The 17,481-nt window shown below is 55.9% G+C and overlaps 1 protein-coding gene across 2 annotated transcripts in view; it reads right to left on the bottom strand.

The window, feature by feature from the left end:
* KCNAB1 (potassium voltage-gated channel subfamily A member regulatory beta subunit 1) overlaps nucleotides 1-17,481 on the bottom strand; it is a 42,077-nt gene that overhangs the window by 8,077 nt on the left and 16,519 nt on the right. For both annotated transcript variants that reach the window (XM_030954245.1, XM_030954244.1), the window contains exons 2-8: nucleotides 15,494-15,537; nucleotides 8,015-8,052; nucleotides 6,542-6,621; nucleotides 5,648-5,692; nucleotides 4,407-4,451; nucleotides 3,800-3,843; nucleotides 711-797 (exon numbers count right to left, since the gene is read on the bottom strand). In XM_030954245.1, coding sequence (XP_030810105.1) covers nucleotides 711-797; nucleotides 3,800-3,843; nucleotides 4,407-4,451; nucleotides 5,648-5,692; nucleotides 6,542-6,621; nucleotides 8,015-8,052; nucleotides 15,494-15,537 — 383 coding nt within the window. The remainder of the gene's footprint in view (nucleotides 1-710; nucleotides 798-3,799; nucleotides 3,844-4,406; nucleotides 4,452-5,647; nucleotides 5,693-6,541; nucleotides 6,622-8,014; nucleotides 8,053-15,493; nucleotides 15,538-17,481) is intronic.

Below are 17,481 nucleotides of genomic sequence, written 5' to 3'. Positions count from 1 at the left end.
CCGCCTCAGCCAGCGCCACAGCCCATGCCTGGTGCCAGGGCTGGCCCTGGGGTGTGGGATCAGCTGTGCCCTGGGCAGGGGAGCCCCTGCACGCTGCTCAGCGACAGCAGAGCGAGCACAGAGGGCTCACCTCCCTCCCAGACACAGCACAGAGCCTGCCCTGACCTCAGCAGCTCCTGGGGAAGCCCCTGAGATCCCAGGCTGGGCCCTGACCCTCACTGGGTGGCACCCATGGGTCACCCTGGGTGGCACAGCCCCACATCCAGCAAGGTGCCCCACTCCTGACACGGAGCTCCAGCTCTGTTTGGCTCCCATGGACGTCCACCACGGCTCCTGTGCCACCTGCCATGGACACCTGCCTTGAATCCAGCCACAAATCCTCTTTGTCTGAAGGAACTGGGAAAGGAAATACTCCAGCCATTGAAGGAAACTTCCATTTCCTTCCAAAACACACAGATTTGTGTCGTGGCAGGGTAGACATAGAAAGCTTAAAGAGTTGGGAGGGACCATAAAGGATACCTAATTCCAACCCTCTGCCGTGGGCAGGGACACCTTCCATGGACCTGGCTACCAAAATGAGATAGTTCACATTTAAACTGCCCCACCTGAACAAGTGATTACAAATTGCCTTTCCTGCCCTCCTCAGTGTCAGCCCTTAGGCCAGGAGCAGGCACTGAGGGTTAACCCCTTCCAGAGCAGCCCCCACCAACCTTCCATGGGCGTGTTGTTGTCCGGCCGGTTGGCAAAGACCACGTCCACATATTCCAGCTGCAGCCTCTGGAGAGAAGCCTTCAGCCCTGGGCATGGGAGAGCAGAGACAAGGACAGGCAGGGTCAGAGGGAGGCAGGGAACGGGGCCAGAATGGGATCAAACACAGCTGCTGGTATTTAAATAGGTGTATTTTTATATAGACACACGTTTATATAGATACATGCAGTTAGGATGTGAGAGGGACACCGAATGATGCTGTCCCACGTCCCTGCAGCCATCTGAAGAGGAAAGCACCAGTCTGGCCATGCAGAGAGCCCCTCCTTCCCCAGGAATGTGGTTCAGAGCTCCAGGATTTGTGCTGACCAGCCCTGGTTTCAGAGCTGTCCCTGTCAGCCTGGCAGAGGCACTGCCAGGGAATTCACTCTGAATTGTGTCACAGAGCCTCTCGTGCTCCAGCCCCAGCTCCTGAGGCCAGGGGACACCCCAGGGGTGCAGCCCCAGAGGGCAGGGCGGTGGCACTGGGGGGGGCTGGTGCCACCGGCAGCGGGTAAAGCAGCAGGGAACAGGTAAAGCACCAACCTGTGCCAGGGGAGCTGTGCCCTCCCACACTGCACAGGCAGTGCCCACAGCTGTGCCCACCCGCACTGCACAGGGGCTGTGGCACAGCTGTGCCCTCCCACACTGCACAGGCAGTGCCCACAGCTGTGCCCACCCCCACTGCACAGGCAGTGCCCAGCGTGCCCTCCCACACTGCACAGGGAGTGCCCACAGCTGTGTCCACCCGCACTGCACAGGGAGTGCCCACAGCTGTGCCCTCCCACACTGCACAGGCAGTGCCCACAGCTGTGCCCACCTGCACTGCACAGGCAGTGCCCACAGCTGTGCCCTCCCACACTGCACAGGCAGTGCCCACAGCTGTGCCCTCCCGCACTGCACAGGCAGTGCCCACAGCTGTGCCCTCCCACACTGCACAGGCAGTGCCCACAGCTGTGCCCTCCCGCACTGCACAGGCAGTGCCCACAGCTGTGCCCACCCGCACTGCACAGGCAGTGCCCACAGCTGTGCCCTCCCGCACTGCACAGGCAGTGCCCACAGCTGTGCCCACCCGCACTGCACAGGCAGTGCCCACAGCTGTGCCCACCCGCACTGCACAGGGGCTTTGGCACAGCTGTGCCCTCCACACTGCACAGGGGCTGTGGCACAGCAAGCCCCAGCCCTCTGCAGCTCAGTCCATAAATGTCCAGGTTTTCAGAGCTTTCCTGTGAGGATCTGATGGGAGATGGCATCAAACCCCTGCAGATATATTTATATATCCATGTATGAGTGTATGAGAGAGGGCGAGCAGAGGATGGGCATTTTATCCAGCTCAAAATTCAGCAAACATTTCCAGCCTGCTCCATTTTGACTCATTCTTCATGAACATTCATAAAAACATTTTGTTCTTGGGAAGATTTGTAGAAAATAACTGTTCAAAATCCTCTTCTCTCTCTCACGCACACAGATATATATAAATATATATATATAAAAATATAAAATATCTCTCATTGACCTTAACGCTGTTTGCTGGGTGTTCTGTGAAATTATTCCAACTCCTGCCAGTGCTTTTCTGTCATTTCATGAAGCAGCTCCACAAGAAATGGAAAATGGATGGGTCTGGAGTGCCTGTGACACATCTGCCACCTCCCTGAGCTCCCTCAGTGCCACCGCCTCACTGAAGATTATTCAGATGAAAATCCAACAAAACGTTGCTGCAAGAAAAACTTTCTCCAGCATTACCTTACTGGGAAAGTCCCAGGATCTTGCAAACACTCCAAGATCAAACTCTGCAGGGAATCCTGGATAAATCCAGGAGCAGGAAGGAGGAGGATGGAGGGAGCCAAAGCTGCACCCCAGGAAGGGGCTGCTGACCCCCACCCATCCCACCTGAGCTGGGCACGGCCCTGGGGCCCCCATTTCCCAGGTGTGCAGCACAGACAGGAGGAGCTGTGCCCAGAGGATCCCACCCCTGAGCCCCAGCAGCAGGATCTGCACATCCCCCGGGGGCAGGAGGCACAAACGGGGCACACAGCAAAGGAGCTGTGGCACAGATCCTCCCCTGGGGCTGGCACTGCCCTGCTGGGGGCTGGCACTGCCCTGCTGGGGGCTGGCACTGCCCTGCAATGCCCCTCCACAGCATTCCCAGCCCACGAGCTGCACGATGCTCCTGCTCCAGAGCCCGGGCTGGCTCCTCTCACAGGGACAAGGTCACAGGGGACACTGCTGATCCTGGGTGTGACCCTCAGCTCCCCAGGCACAGTTCTGTCCCTGGCACTGCTCTGGTTCTGTCCCTGACACCCTGAGTCCTGCAGAGCCAGCTCTGGGTCCAGCCCAGGCACACACGGCCAAGGCTGTGCTGTGGACAAACAGAACACAGAGCTCCTGCTGTCCCCTCTCCTGCAGGGACATGGCCACAGGGACATGGCAGAGCAGCAGGGAAGGGGAGGGGAGCAGGGGTTGGGTCAGGAACCCCAGGGGTGGGATGGGGAGCAGGGAATGGGGTCAGGAACTCCGGCATGGGATGGAGCCAGGTGAGGGAATGGGCAGCAGAACTGAGCCCTTGAGGAGCAGCAGCACCAGGAGCACAGCTCAGCTGTGCCAGTGGAGCCTGGCAGCCCTCCAGAGGCTGTTTCTGCAGGCTGACATCATGCCACATCCTCATCCTCACCCCTCCCAGCTCCAAAGGCAGCCAGGCACCCCGGCCATGTCTGGCCCCGCGGGGAAGAGCTGGGGTGTGCAGAGAGCTCCCCAAACCCAGCAGAACCCCAGGGAATGAGGGGGCTGCCAGTGCAATCCATTCGCTGACACTTTTTGAGGGGAGCCAGAACAGTCCTTGGGTGCATTTTGGGCATTTCAGGATGAGTTTGGGAACTGCCCTGCATGGGACTGGCACAGGGGCAGTGGCATCAAACAGCCCCAGCCCATGGAGAGCAGCGGGATCCAGCAGCACAGAGCCCACCAGGGCAGCCCCAGCCCATGGAGAGCACCGGGATCCAGCAGCACAGAGCCCACCAGGGCAGCCCCAGCCCCTGGCAGACCCCAGCCCAGGTACCTTCAATGATGTGTTTCCTGGAAAGGCCTCGCTCCGTCTCTGCTCTGCAAGGGAAAAACAAAAACAGCAGCAGCTGGGAGAGGTGTCAAGAGCCCCGGAGCACTGAGCTGTGTTCTGATTTAAACACCCCCAAAATTACAGAATCCCAGACTGGTTGGGCTGGGAGGGACCTTAAATCTCATCCAGTGCCACCCCTGCCATGGCAGGGACACCTCCCACTGCCCCAGGTGCTCCCAGCCCCAGTGTCCAGCCTGGCCTTGGGCACTGCCAGGGATCCAGGGGCAGCCCCAGCTGCTCTGGGAATCCCATCCCAGCCGGGAATTCCCAATTCCCAATCTCCCATCCATCTCTGGCACTGGCAGCCATTCCCTGTGCCCTGTCCCTCCATGCGTTGTCCCCAGTCCCTCTGCAGCTCTCCTGGAGCCCCCTTCAGGCCCTGAGCTCTCCCTGGAGTTCCTCCTCTCCAGGTGAGAAACTCCAACTCCTTAAAACACTTGGCAAAATAAACAGAAATGCAATGACAGCAACGAGGCACCCCCAGGTGTCATTACCCGCCCCTGGCTGCAGGGCTGGGGCAGCAAACAGGACAAGTGACTGTCACACTTACTTGCCACCCCAGTATAGCTTTGTGGTTATCACCAAACTGGACCTCCTGCAAAAAGAACAGGAAAATTAATATAATTTTAAAAATAATAATATTTTAATAACAATAATAGTAACAAAGCAGATGCTGTCCATCAGCAACTTGTAAAACCTGGGAGCAGGGTTTCTGCTGGGGATGCTCAAACAGCCAAATCAGCTGTGAAATGTTGAGGAGACACTGACTCCAGTGTTGGTTTGGGAGGGAATTGCCTGCAAATGGAACTCTGGCAGCCAGGCAGAGCCCAGGAATTGCCAGGTGCCCAGGGAATGGCACCACTGTGCTCAGGGAGCTGTCCCGCTCCGGTGGGGTGAGCAGCACAGGGCAGCTGAGCTTCAGCTCCTTCAGAAGATGGAGAGTGAAATATCCCGAGGTGTTTTGGTCAAATATGCCCATAAACAGGGCACGAGGAAACGGAATGAAGTCAGGGGAAGTTTGGATTGGACATTGGGATAGAAAGCAAAGGTAATCCCAGTGAGGGGACCAAACCCCCTGACATTTGTGATCACTGAGCAAGCAGCACCCAGCCCTCTCTGCAGGCCTGCAGTGCTGCTCCCTGTGCCCCTCACTGCCAGGCAGCACTCCCAGAGCTGTTCAACTCCAGAGTGAGACATCTGAATTCACCTGTAAACTCTACACGATATTAAATCAAAGATTTATCATCCTCCAGCTACCTTGCTGCATAACCAGACACGTACAACACAATTTCCCCAGCTTTTATTGGGCTTCATTTTATTTCCTCCACATTACCCAGAGTATTTCTTATGCCAAGTAATCACGCACCCCCTTAATCTCCCAGGCTGGGTTTGGAGAGAGCCCTGCTAGACCCCCCTCCAGCTGAGCCTGCCTAGACACACACACATACACACACACAACACACACACACACACACACACACACACACACACAGGGGAGGACTTTGAAGATTATGCAAATCCCTTAAAACCCACAACATATGCTAATGTGCATCCTTTAAACGAGGTGTCAGCTCCTCCCGGGCTGGCACAGCTCTGCATCCCTTATCCCAGCAGGGATGAAGTGCCACAGCCAGCTTCCCACCGGGGAGGGCATGGACAGCCCCGAGGGTGTGGGACACCCCAAATCCCAGGGGAACACCTTCCCTGGGCACTGGGAGGGTTGGCTGCTCCTGTGGGATCAGGGCACCCACCCAGGAAATTCCCCAAGTCAGAGGGAGTGCCATACTGTACCTCCAGCCCTTCTTCTTCAGGATGTTGCCCAGGATCACCTCGGCCCTGTGCGGGAAGAGCCCGGTGTGAGGGGGGCAGGGGATGCTCAGTGCCCCCAGCCAGCCCGGCTGCAGCTGCCCCTGCCCTCCCTGGTGACAGTGACCCCCAGGTGGGGCAGATCCATCCAGCACAGAGCCTCCTGTCCCCCCCTGCCCCTGCCCAGGTCCCCTGTGCCTGAGCCTGGGCTGGTCCCTCAGCAGGACACGCTGTCCCAGCCCAGCTGGGAGCCCTGTCGGTCACCCCAGCCCCATTTAGCACGGGTGGTGTCCCCCACCCCACGGGTGACATCCCCCACGCCACAGTGGCTCTGAGAGCAGCCAGAGTGGCTGTCCCCAGGGTTCCTGCCTGGAGCTGTCACAGCCACCCAGCACCACTGAGCTCCACACTCCCTTCCCATGTGTCCAGGGTATTTCTCTCCCTGTGCCAGCACCAGTGCTGCACTGCAGCCTTTGCTGGGCACAAGAGGCTTTGGGTTAATTGTTTGGGTTTATTTGATGGGTACCCCAAAGAGACAAAGAGGCTTTCCAAGGACACCCAGAGCCCAGCCCACCAGAGGGGGAGCAGAGAGCCCCGGGAAGGCAGGTGCACCTCTGCCAGCCCTTCTGGGCACACCTGCCCAGGTGTGGCTATGCCCCAGCCCTGCCCAGGTGTGGCTGTGCCCCAGGTGTGGCTGTGCCCCAGACCTGCCCAGGTGTGGCTGTGCCCAGGTGTGGCTGTGCCCCAGCCCTGCCCAGGTGTGGCTGTGCCCAGGTGTGGCTGTGTCCCAGGTGTGGCTGTGCCCCAGGTGTGGCTGTGCCCCAGGTGTGGCTCTGTCCCAGCCCTTTCCAGACACACCCTGTCCCCCCCGGCACTCACTTGCCGGCCGCGTACACCTCGGCCGTGTCGAAGAGGTTCACGCCGCTCTCGTAGGCGATGGTCATCAGCTGCTCGGCCACCTGGGGAGGCACGGGGGACAGCAGGTGACACCACACCCGGCAGGGAAAGCCCCCCAGCGGGACAAGCCCAGCCCCTGCCCAGGGGACACCCCCGGCAGGGCACCAGGGAGGGAGGGACACCAAAACACGGATTGACACAAACGCCCCCCGAGCCAGCCCGGCAGGAATTCATCTCCCCTCACAGGTGCTTCCCATCAGGAAGGCAGCCAGGAATTCAACAGGGTCACAGGAGATGCTCTGCAGTTCTACGGGGTTTAACACAGAATGGGGGGGTTAATGTTCCTCTGGCTGCCTGCCAGCCTCCCTGCAGCTCCCCAGAGATGCTGTGGGGTGGGGAAATGCCCTTCAGGCATTGTGGAGCACAGAGGAGTCCTGGGGCTCCTGCTGCCCCCGAGGGATGAAGGCTCTGGCTCAGCTTCCCAAAGACAGGGCTGTGCTTTTGTCCTGCTTTGCATGGAATTCGTCCTGCTTTGCATGGAATTATGGTGAGCAAGGGGGGCAGGAGGACCAGAGTGCAAACTGGACATCAAAACTGGCCTCAGCTGACCATCACCTGACTGGTCATCATCCCACAGCGCCAGGAGATGGGATCAGAACCAGGGATCCATGGGACCAAAGCCAGGGATCTACAGGGACCAAAGCTGGGGATCCACTGGGACCAAAGCTGGGGGATCCAATGGGAATCAGAGCTGGGGGGATACACAGGGACCAAAGACAGGGATCGATTGGGACCAAAGCCGGGGGATCTACGGGGACCAAATCCTGGGGGATCCAGAAGAAGCAGTGATACCATGACAGATTGAGTGAATTTAAAGGAAAGCCCCTTGGAATGGAGGCTCCTGGGCTCTTTCCTCACGCCAGAGTTGTTTTGGGGTTGTTCCACACCCGGGGGCAGGCAGCTGCTGTCCCTGGGGCGCTCACATCTGGGACACCTGGGCTGCAGAGGAGCCCACGTGCAGCCCAGGGCTCCAGGGGTGATTCCCTGCATCAGAGCCATCTGCTCCAGGGAAAAGCACAGAGCAAACCCGAGCTCGTTTTCAGTTGTTTCAGCTTATTATGTCCAAAATAAATCACCTTTGTAAGGCCAGTCATGACTGTATTTAGGACTGTTGCCTGTTATGTCCACACACAAAAATAGTTCCCAATTCCAGTGCAGGTGCCCAGGGGAAGGAGGGGACATTGCTGGGGACAGCACAGGACAGGAGATGGCCCTGAGGGGTGGATGGGGCTTGTGAGAGTCCATCTCTGGAAATGTCAGGCTCATCAGGGGGTTGTGGCAGAGCTCTGTGTAGTGACTCCCTGCTGTCTCTCCGTGCAGGAAGGCTCCAGGAGCCACAATTTCTCTTAAAAATGAAATTAACCCCCCAGAGTGTGGTTTGTTCCATGCACTCACCTCATCTGAGATCTGACCTCCAAAAGTCACCCAGGTCCCTGGAAAAAGCAAAATAATCTGTTACTACAAGAGGGTTTCCACATCAAAAATGAGACTTCAGAACTCCCTTTGGGATTTAATGGGTTTTAGAGGGGGTGAGCTGGCTCAGGGGGTGGTGCAGCCCCAAGAGAGCTCCTGCAGCCAGGCAGGACAGGGCACCTGCTGCCAGCACAGGCAGCTGCCCAGGGCAGCACCCAGGGGATGCTGTGGTGCCAAAATACAGAGCTGGATTCAAATCATGGGATGGTTTGGGTCAGAAGGGACCTTAAATCCCATCCAGAGCCACCCCTGCCATGGCAGGGACACGTCCCACTGTCCCAGGTGCTCCCAGCCCTGTCCAGCCTGGCCTGGGACCCTTCCAGGCCCTGAAATCTGAAGCTCTTTCCAAATCAGAAATCATTCTCCAAAGCTTCAATCTGACAAATTGGAAAAAACCCGTGATGCTGCCACAACACATCATTTGGGGAATGAAACTCTCCTTAAATATGTGCTTCAGCATTTAGCATCCTGAAAGTCAAAATGAGAATTAAAAAAAAAAAAAAAAGAAGACATAAAAAAGAGAAATATTTCTTCTGACAGGAAAGATTTCCAACTCACAGTGACTTTTCCCTGGGAGCTGTTCCATGAAGCCAATGTCCAGTGCCAGCCCAGCCCAAGGGCACTGCCTTCCCTAGGCTGGCCCCTAAAGCTGCTGCAGTTTAGGCTCAGTTGCTGCCTCTGGTCTATTATTAGGAAAACTTGGGGCATTATCTCTTTATGATCATTGCTTAATTAAAAAAAAAAAATTTAAAAAAATCCTGTGGTGGAAGCAGCATGTGGATTTAACCAGATCATAAATCAGTTTGGGTTGGAAGGGACCTTTAAAGGTCAGCTGGTCCAACCCCAAGGAATTCCCATAGGAACATGATTTCTGTATCTAGGTTTTGCATGCATGTATTTATTTTGGGAATACAGATCTCCTCAGGCACTGGGAAGAGGCAGCAGGGGCCTGGGCAAGCAGCAGGTCAGACACCCCTGGTGCCCTGGGCTCAGCAGGGCTGTGCCAGCCCTGGGCCTCCTGCCAGCCTGTCCCAAGGTCCCTCTGAGCCCCTCCTTGCTCCTGCAGAGCCCCACAGAAACCCAGATGCCAAATTCAGCCTTTCCCTGCATGGGTGGATGGAGGGATGGAGGGAGGGATGGAGCGATGGGGCGATGGGGCGATGGGGGCGATGGGGCGATGGAGGGATGGAGGGATGGAGGGATGGAGGGATGGAGGGATGGAGGGATGGAGGGATGGAGGGATGGGGGGATGGAGGGATGGGGCGATGGGGCGATGGGGCGATGGGGCGATGGAGGGATGGGGGGATGGAGGGATGGGGGATGGAGGGATGGAGGGATGGAGGGATGGGGATGGAGGGATAGGGGGGGGATGGGGCGATGGGGCGATGGGGCGATGGGGGATGATGGGCGATGGGCGATGGGGGCGATGGAGGCGATGGGCGATGGGGGATGGGGGCGATGGGGCGATGGGGCGATGGGGCGATGGGGCGATGGGGCGATGGGGCGATGGGGCGATGGGGCGATGGAGCGATGGAGCGATGGAGCGATGGAGGGATGGAGCGATGGGGCGATGGGGCGATGGGGCGATGGGGCGATGGGGCAGAGCTCGCGTGGCTCTCCCAACGCCCCAGAACTGAAAGCTCTGACTGACAGAGGGGCTCAGGCTCCCAGCTGGGAAATCCAGTGAGATTTCCCCAGCCCTGGAGGTGTCCCAGGCCAGGCTGGACAGCAGCCTGGGGCAGTGGGAGGTGTCCCTGCCAGGGCAGGGTGGCACTGGGGGAGTCCCTCCCACCCCATCTGAAATGCAAGGATGGGACAGGGACTGCAGGGCCAGGGCTGAGCTCTGATGCTGCCAAAGGGACAGGAATTGCAGCTTCCCTGCCTGCCTGCACTTGAAACGATGCAAAAGCTGCTCCCAGACCCTCATCAAAGAGGGATGGGGCCCCTGGGTGCCAGGACATGGACCCTGAGCAGGGTGGAAGGGCTGGGGCAGCTTTGATCAGCCCTGCTCAGAACACAGCCCCTCATCAGCCCTGGCAGCAGCAGCTCGCTCCCTTTCCCTCAGAAAAAGGCCAATCTGAATTTTTTAATACGTCAGGTCTCTCTCAGTGCAAATAAAGCTATTTAAAGATGCACAAAGTGTGAGTTCAAACTGCAACTCCTGGTTTCCTGCAGAACAACCCGAGCTGGAAAAGCCAAGTTTGCCACAGATCAGAGACGAAATGGAAACTAAACAAATGAGCAAAGAGAACACAATTTCTGGCTAATTTTGTATTTTCTTTAGCTCTGTAAGGACGACAAGAATGGGACAGGAGTACCCCTGCTGCACCTTGCTGGCTACAGACCTCAGGAGAGGTATTTTCTCTGATTATTGGAGTTTAAATGCTCTGGTCCTGCACAACAAAGATAAAACTGAAACCTCTTTTCATTTTATCTTTAAGCTTCTTCATGCAGATAAAAAAAAATAACCAAATGAAGCCTGATTTCCATGTTAAAGCTTCAGAGGTGTTATTTTTACAGGAATACATTAAAATGTGTTTGTACCAAAAAATGGGTTGAGACTGTTTATCTCAAGGTGATTTTTTTTCCCCTTTTGCATAAGCAGCACACAGGTGCACAGGTGAGAAGGAAGAGGATTATTCATCCTCCCCACAGAGTGCACATCCTCTCAGAATTCACCTTGTGACACAAAGCACATCCCACTGAGTGACAATGTGCTCGGGGCTTGGGGCACAGGGAGAGCTCAAATCACAACAACAGGCACCTGAAAGCTCCTGAAATGCAGGGAATAAATATCTGCGGTACTGGACAGGCAGGGACGTGGGTTTGGGCTCAGCAGGGCGAGCTGAAAGCACCAGGTGTGGCTGGGGAAGGGAAGGGCTCTGCTTCAGGAACCAGCAGCAGGGAGGGCACCCCCATCCAGGCAGAGGCTGCTCCCCTCCCTCTGCACATTAAAAAAGGCAAAAAAAAGCACAAGGCGCATTTGGCATTTCAAACAACAGCCAAGGATGATTCACAACCTCAGCCAACACACTCATTTGGGAAGAAAAATATACTGGAGAAAGACATATATATTTTTTTAAATTGCTGCTTTCCCCTGTCCAAGTGACTGTCTCTCTCTCCCCTAGCCCAGCTCATGGTTTGGAAAGGCATCCCCTGCCCCAGGACAGACAGACTTCCACCACTGCCCCTTGCCCATCACCTTCCTCCCTCCTGCCCTGAAGAGATTTTCCAAGTGGATTTCCTCGCCCTCAAGGGGAATTCCTGCACCAGGCCCAGCCTTGGCTCCCAGTGCAGCCCAGCAGGGCGTGGTGCCAAAGCAGAGCCCACCTGAGCGTGTCACAGCACCAGTGTCACCTGTGCAGGGCAGGGCTGAGCCCCAGCCCCTGCTGTTCCTGGCAGGGACGGTGCCTGTGCCAAACCTCACCCCAGAGCCAGGACCAAGGGCACAGCAGCACCTGCCCCTCTGGGCTCACAAAACACCATTTCTGCAGCCAGCTGTCACCTTCTGTCCGTGGGACTGGGGACAAGCAGGAGGGCAAAGCTCAGCCCAAACTCACCCAGGCAGGAGGGCAAAGCTCAGCCCAAACTCACCCAGGCAGGAGGGCAAAGCTCAGCCCAAACTGACCCAGGCAGGAGGGCAAAGCTCAGCCCAAACTGACCCAGGCAGGAGGGCAAAGCTCAGCCCAAACTGACCCAGGCAGGAGGGCAAAGCTCAGCCCAAACTCACCCAGGCAGGAGGGCAAAGCTCAGCCCAAACTCATCCAGGCAGGAGGGCAAAGCTCAGCCCAAACTCATCCAGGCAGGAGGGCAAAGCTCAGCCCAAACTCACCCAGGCAGGAGGGCAAAGCTCAGCCCAAACTGACCCAGGCAGGAGGGCAAAGCTCAGCCCAAACTCACCCAGGCAGGAGGGCAAAGCTCAGCCCAAACTCACCCAGGCAGGAGGGCAAAGCTCAGCCCAAACTCATCCAGGCAGGAGGGCAAAGCTCAGCCCAAACTCATCCAGGCAGGAGGGCAAAGCTCAGCCCAAACTCACCCAGGCAGGAGGGCAAAGCTCAGCCCAAACTCATCCAGGCAGGAGGGCAAAGCTCAGCCCAGGCAGGAGCAGGACCCAGCTCTGGGATGTTCCCAGGGAAGCTCAGCCTGGCTGAGCAGTCCCAGCTCCACAGGAGCTCAGTGCCCCAGGAATGATGCTCAGCTCTGCTCTGAGGGGCTCAGGGCCCTCCCTGACAGCCCTGTGTAGCCACGATATTTTCTGAAAAATCCTTTCCTTAGGAATTTTCCTCCTGAGAAGCTGAGAGGCCTCAGGAACAAAATGTAACCAATGGTTATCTGCTGCTGTGGAATGCAACAGGTGCATCTGTGATTGGTCTCATGTGGTTGTTTCTAATTAATGGCCAATCACAGTCCAGCTGGCTCAGACTCTCTGTCCGAGCCACAAACTTTTGTTATCATTCTTTCTATTCTATTCTTAGCTAACCTTCTGATGAAATCCTTTCTTCTATTCTTTTAGTATAGTTTTAATACAATATATATCATAAAATAATAAATCAGCCTTCTGAACCATGGAGTCAGATCCTCATCTCTTCCCTCATCCTGGGACCCCTGAGAACACGGTCACAGCCCTGCCAGCAGAGGAGCTCGTTCCCCCGAGCCAGGAGGAGCAGGGTGTCACCAAAGGGTCCCTGCTCCCAGCCCTGCCCACCGCGGATTTCTGCCCCATTTCCCCTTCTCCACTTCCCATCCCACAGGATAAAGAACTCTCCCACCTTGCTGAGATTTTGCAAGGCTTTTGAGGAAGACTGCTGAGCCTTCAGAAACTTCAGTGAGCCCTAAATTAGATTTTCATGCTGCAGAGAGCACAGGGAAACACATTTATCTTTTGGGGAGCTGCAAGAGAGAAGGCATTTAGGAAAGTCAGATAAAGCAGAGCTGGGAGCAGACACCGGGCAGGAGGGACAAGGGGAGAGTTTTAAACTGAAAGAGAGGAGGTTTAGATCAGATACTGGGGAGAAATAATTCCCTGGCAGGGCGGGCAGGCCCTGGCACAGCTGGGGCTGCCCCTGGATCCCTGGCAGTGCCCAAGGCCAGGCTGGACACTGGGGCTGGAGCACCTGGGACAGTGGGAGGTGTCCCTGCCATGGCAGGGAGAGAGCAGGATGAGCTTCAAGGTCCCTCCAACCCAACCCAACCATCCAAAAGAAAAGGTGCTGTGCAGCAGGAGGAGCACCTGCCCCTCCCAGGGAATGTGGATTTCTGGATTCTGGGTTTCAGGCTCCCCAGCTCCCCTTCTCTCCCTGCACAGGGCAGGGGCTCAGGGCTCCCTGTGCTGGAGCAGCAGGAGGTGCCAGCAGCTCCCCCAGCCCCTGCACAGCTGCACTCACAAAGGCTCAGCATATTTAGATGCTGCTGCAGTTCCACTTCAAATCAAAGAAAAGCTCTGCAAAACTGGTTTTTCTTTTTTCTCTTTTCCTGCTGCTACTTCCTTCCCGTGGCTTTCTCCTCCACCCCAGCAGCAGCACTTGGGGAAGCTGGGAGGCTGATAAATAAAACTGATAAATAAAGCCTCTGCACAGACCAGACAAGTCCTCTCCAAGGCTGGGGCTATTTTAACCAGAAGAGCTCTTGGCAGAACGGGCCCTGCTTCTCCCACTTGTGCTACAGGGTGACTTTCACAATTCCTTCCAGTTTAAACCCAGATCCCAACGGGCTGAGAGCTGCCCTGGGAGGATCCCTGGCAGGGATGATCAGCAGAGCCCCCAGGCCCTCACCTGCCCCAAGGCAGCAGCACCTCCTCACCCTGGCAATGCTCACCTGGGCAGGTGACCCCCTGGAACTTATCCCAAACACAGCTTGTGCTCCATCAGCCTCCTGGTTTCCAACAAACAGCCCCAAGGCCTTATTTTTCTGTCTGAACAGCCTGAGCAGAATAATCACAGAATCATGGAATGGTTTGGGCTGGAAGGACCTTAAAGCTCATCCCATTCCACCCCTCTGTTGGGCAGGGACACTGCCCAGTAGACCAGGTTGCTCTGACCTAATAATAATAATAGAATTGTTAAACAATATTATTATTATTATTATTATTATTATTATTATTATTATTATTATTATTATTATAACTGGACTTCTCAAAGAAAATTCCAGTAACTAGCAACCCAAACTGCACCCAGGATGGAAATTTCCTGATGACTAAAGCCAAGCATGCCATAGGTTGTGAGTCTCCAGACAGCAGTGTTTCCCTGAAGTGTTTCACAGGTTTAAAGCTTGCTGCAGACTCCTTGGATCTGTGGGTACATCAATTGATTTAAATACTCTGAGTAAGTGTAGAATGAACCTTGCCATCTTAGATTCGTAATTAGCTTAGATTCATAATTAAGTGACTGTTGTGCTTATAGCAAATCCTATTGAGTCACTTTAGAAATGTTAAATTAGTCAACTGATTAAGCCCTGCTATTGTGGTGTTGATGGAGCATTGCTAAACCCCCCAGACCGGAGGCACTGCTCAGGCTGAGGCTGAGCCTGGCCCTGGGGCTCGAGGGGGGGTCTCCCTCCTGCTCTGCACCCCTCCTCCTGTGGGCCAGCATCCCCTCCAGCCACTGCACACTGATTTCAACCTGATTTTAACCTGACTTCCCTCCACATGCTCTGTCTACGGAGCAACAAACCAAAGTGTGCCATCAAACTCTGATTTTATAAATCCACACTCAGCCTGGGCTCGCTGCTGCTTTTCTCAGCTATTCTTTAGGGATGGTGCCTCCACCTCCCTGTGGCAGCACTGTGACCCCCAGGCAGCAGGAACGGGGCTGTGCTGGGGCAGAGCCTCCATCCCTGGGCTCCTGCAGGGTCCTGGTGCCCAGCCTGGCACTGCAGGAGATACAGCGCAGCTCACCCTCCTCCTCCTCCCTGCAGGGCTGGGTGTCCATCACACAGCCCAGTCTGTGTCCAGGGGCTGCACTTCAGAGCATTGCTCTGAGTAAAGGCAGCAGGAGCTGAGCAGAGCCCTTCCCCAGGAAAGAGCACATGGAGGGGATAAAGCATTGGTGTGGAACTGGGGGCTTTGGAGCCAGGGGAAAACTGGGCACACAGGGGATGGGATGGGACCCGTGGGATGGGATGGGACCCGTGGGATGGGATGGAGCTCTGCCCCAGCCCAGGCTGGCCCAGGCCCTCGGGGCTCCTAGGGACACTCCATGGGATGGGATGGGATCCATGGGATGGGATCCATGGGATGGGATGGAGCTCTGCCCCAGCCCAAGCTGGCCCTCGGGGCTCCTGGGGACACTCCCTGGGATCCCTGCAGGCTGCTTGTCCCAGGGCACACCCGAGGGTTTTACAGCACAAACCCTCCCACAGCTCCCCTGGAGGATTGGGCTGGGCACAGAGGCCAGAGGTACTCACCCAACCCCAGGCACGACACTCTCAGCCCAGACTTGCCAAGGTTTCTGGAAGGAAAAGAAAATAATTAGAAAATGGAGTTCAGCCCTTGAGGGACACACAACACAACCCCATGGGGAGCCAGCAGCTGGAGGGGACAAGCCGCAGCTTTTGCCCAAATGCTGGGTTTTCCTCCAGAAGGGACACAGATGCCACAGTGGGACCTGGGTGCCCAGGCTGGGGAAGGGTGGATGGGCTGACATCCTCCTCCTCCTCCTCCCTGAGTGCTCAGGGCTGGCAATAAACCCAAACACTCCAGCCCTTGGACAGCACCCCAGGCTGTGACCTGTGCTTCCAGCCCATCCCATTTTCCACACTGGGTTTCCTGGCCGTTTCAGGTTTTCGTTCCTACAGCACCACTTCCCTGAGCAGCATCCTGGGGTTGCAGGAGGACCAGCCCAGCACCAGCCAGACCCGGGGGCAGGACTGCCCATCCTCCCACCCCTCCAGGACCCCTTAATGCACTGCTGCACCTAAAATTTAGTGCTGCTAATGGGGATTTCAGATGCTGGGAGACACAGGAACCTGACCTGCAGGTCTGTTTGAAAAGCTGCAGCTGCATCTCCAGCCCCACGAGCCCCCAGGCTCACAGCACAGCTAGGGCAGGCACTGACCTCTTTTTTTGTCTGTGTGTTCTATTTTTTCTTCTTTATTCTTTTTCTAGTTTTCCTTCCTTTTTTCCCCTTTTTCTTTTTTTTTTTCCTCATCTTTTGAGTGCAAACACAGCTGGAGCCTGCCCACCAGCAGCACAAATCCTCCCCCATCCTCCCCAGCACAACTGGAACCCTTGGGAGGTTCAAAGGCAAAGCCCCAGAGCTGCAGCACCAAGGGCAGGAATCCCAGACCCAAGGGATGGGGATTTCAGCATTCCTTCTGGACACAGCCCACCCACCCCAAAACACCCCTTGGAGTCAAGTGCTGCTGCTCATTCCCTCACAGCTTCCAATTATTTTATGGGTTTTATAGGTTTTTAATCCTATTTCTCAACAACCTGATCTTTGCAGTTCAAAGCCTGTGGGCACAGCTCAGCCATGAACTCCTCTCTCCACATAAATATAAATACACATCTACCCATGCACCCTTTATATATATTTACACATATATATATATTTTATATACCCCCTTTGCACATCTGCCCTTCAGCTCTATGCATATACTTATCCTTTGTGTGTAACCTTTTATGGACATACCCACACATACCCTTTAAATCTATATATTCATGGACACACCCATTATATACATCCCTTTTATATCTACACACAGAGATATTCCCAGTGCCTATGTGCAGATACAGATCCTCTCCATACACCCCTTTATATATCCCTGTATCAATGTGTTTGTAGGAGCACACGGTGTGAGTGCATCTCTGGGGTGTTTCCCTGCATTTATGGGATTCACCACCCCTGGCAGTGGGATCAGCCCAGACCCCAGTGAGGGTCCTGTCCTTCCCCACAGCTCCCCCGTGCCAGGGCTGCCCCCTCCCCTCTCCAGGCAGCTTTTGGGCTAAAACACACCAGGTTTGCTCCAGGGAGCAACACCCAGCTCTGTGAGGAGCCTGCTCAGCCAGCAAATCCGGGCAGAAATGCTGTGTTTGGATTTCAGAGCTCTGCCATTTGCTCAGTGCACACCTGACCCGGATATTTGGGAAATTGACGCTGGAAATGCCAAATCCCTGCAGGGCCAGGTCCCTCTGCAAAGGGAGCGGGAGGTGCTGGGCAGGGGGATTGCTGAGCCCATGGGGCAGCCTGGAGACACCCCCAGGTGTCAGAGAGCCCCCACCAGCACGGGGAACTGGCCACACCGGGGGAACTGGCCCCAGCACAGCCCTGGGGCTGTCTAAGAGCTCACTGAGCCCAGCCCTGGCTCCTCCTGCACAGCAGGAATTTGTCATTCAGGATCTGCTTCTCCTCTGCCTCCCAAACGAGAAGAAACAAACCCACACAAACCCACCA

Source organism: Camarhynchus parvulus, chromosome 9 (genome assembly GCF_901933205.1).
Source record: "Camarhynchus parvulus chromosome 9, STF_HiC, whole genome shotgun sequence".
Classification (NCBI taxonomy): domain Eukaryota; kingdom Metazoa; phylum Chordata; class Aves; order Passeriformes; family Thraupidae; genus Camarhynchus; species Camarhynchus parvulus.
Note: the sequence above shows the minus strand (reverse complement) of the source record. Positions and strands in the feature narration are given on the sequence as shown.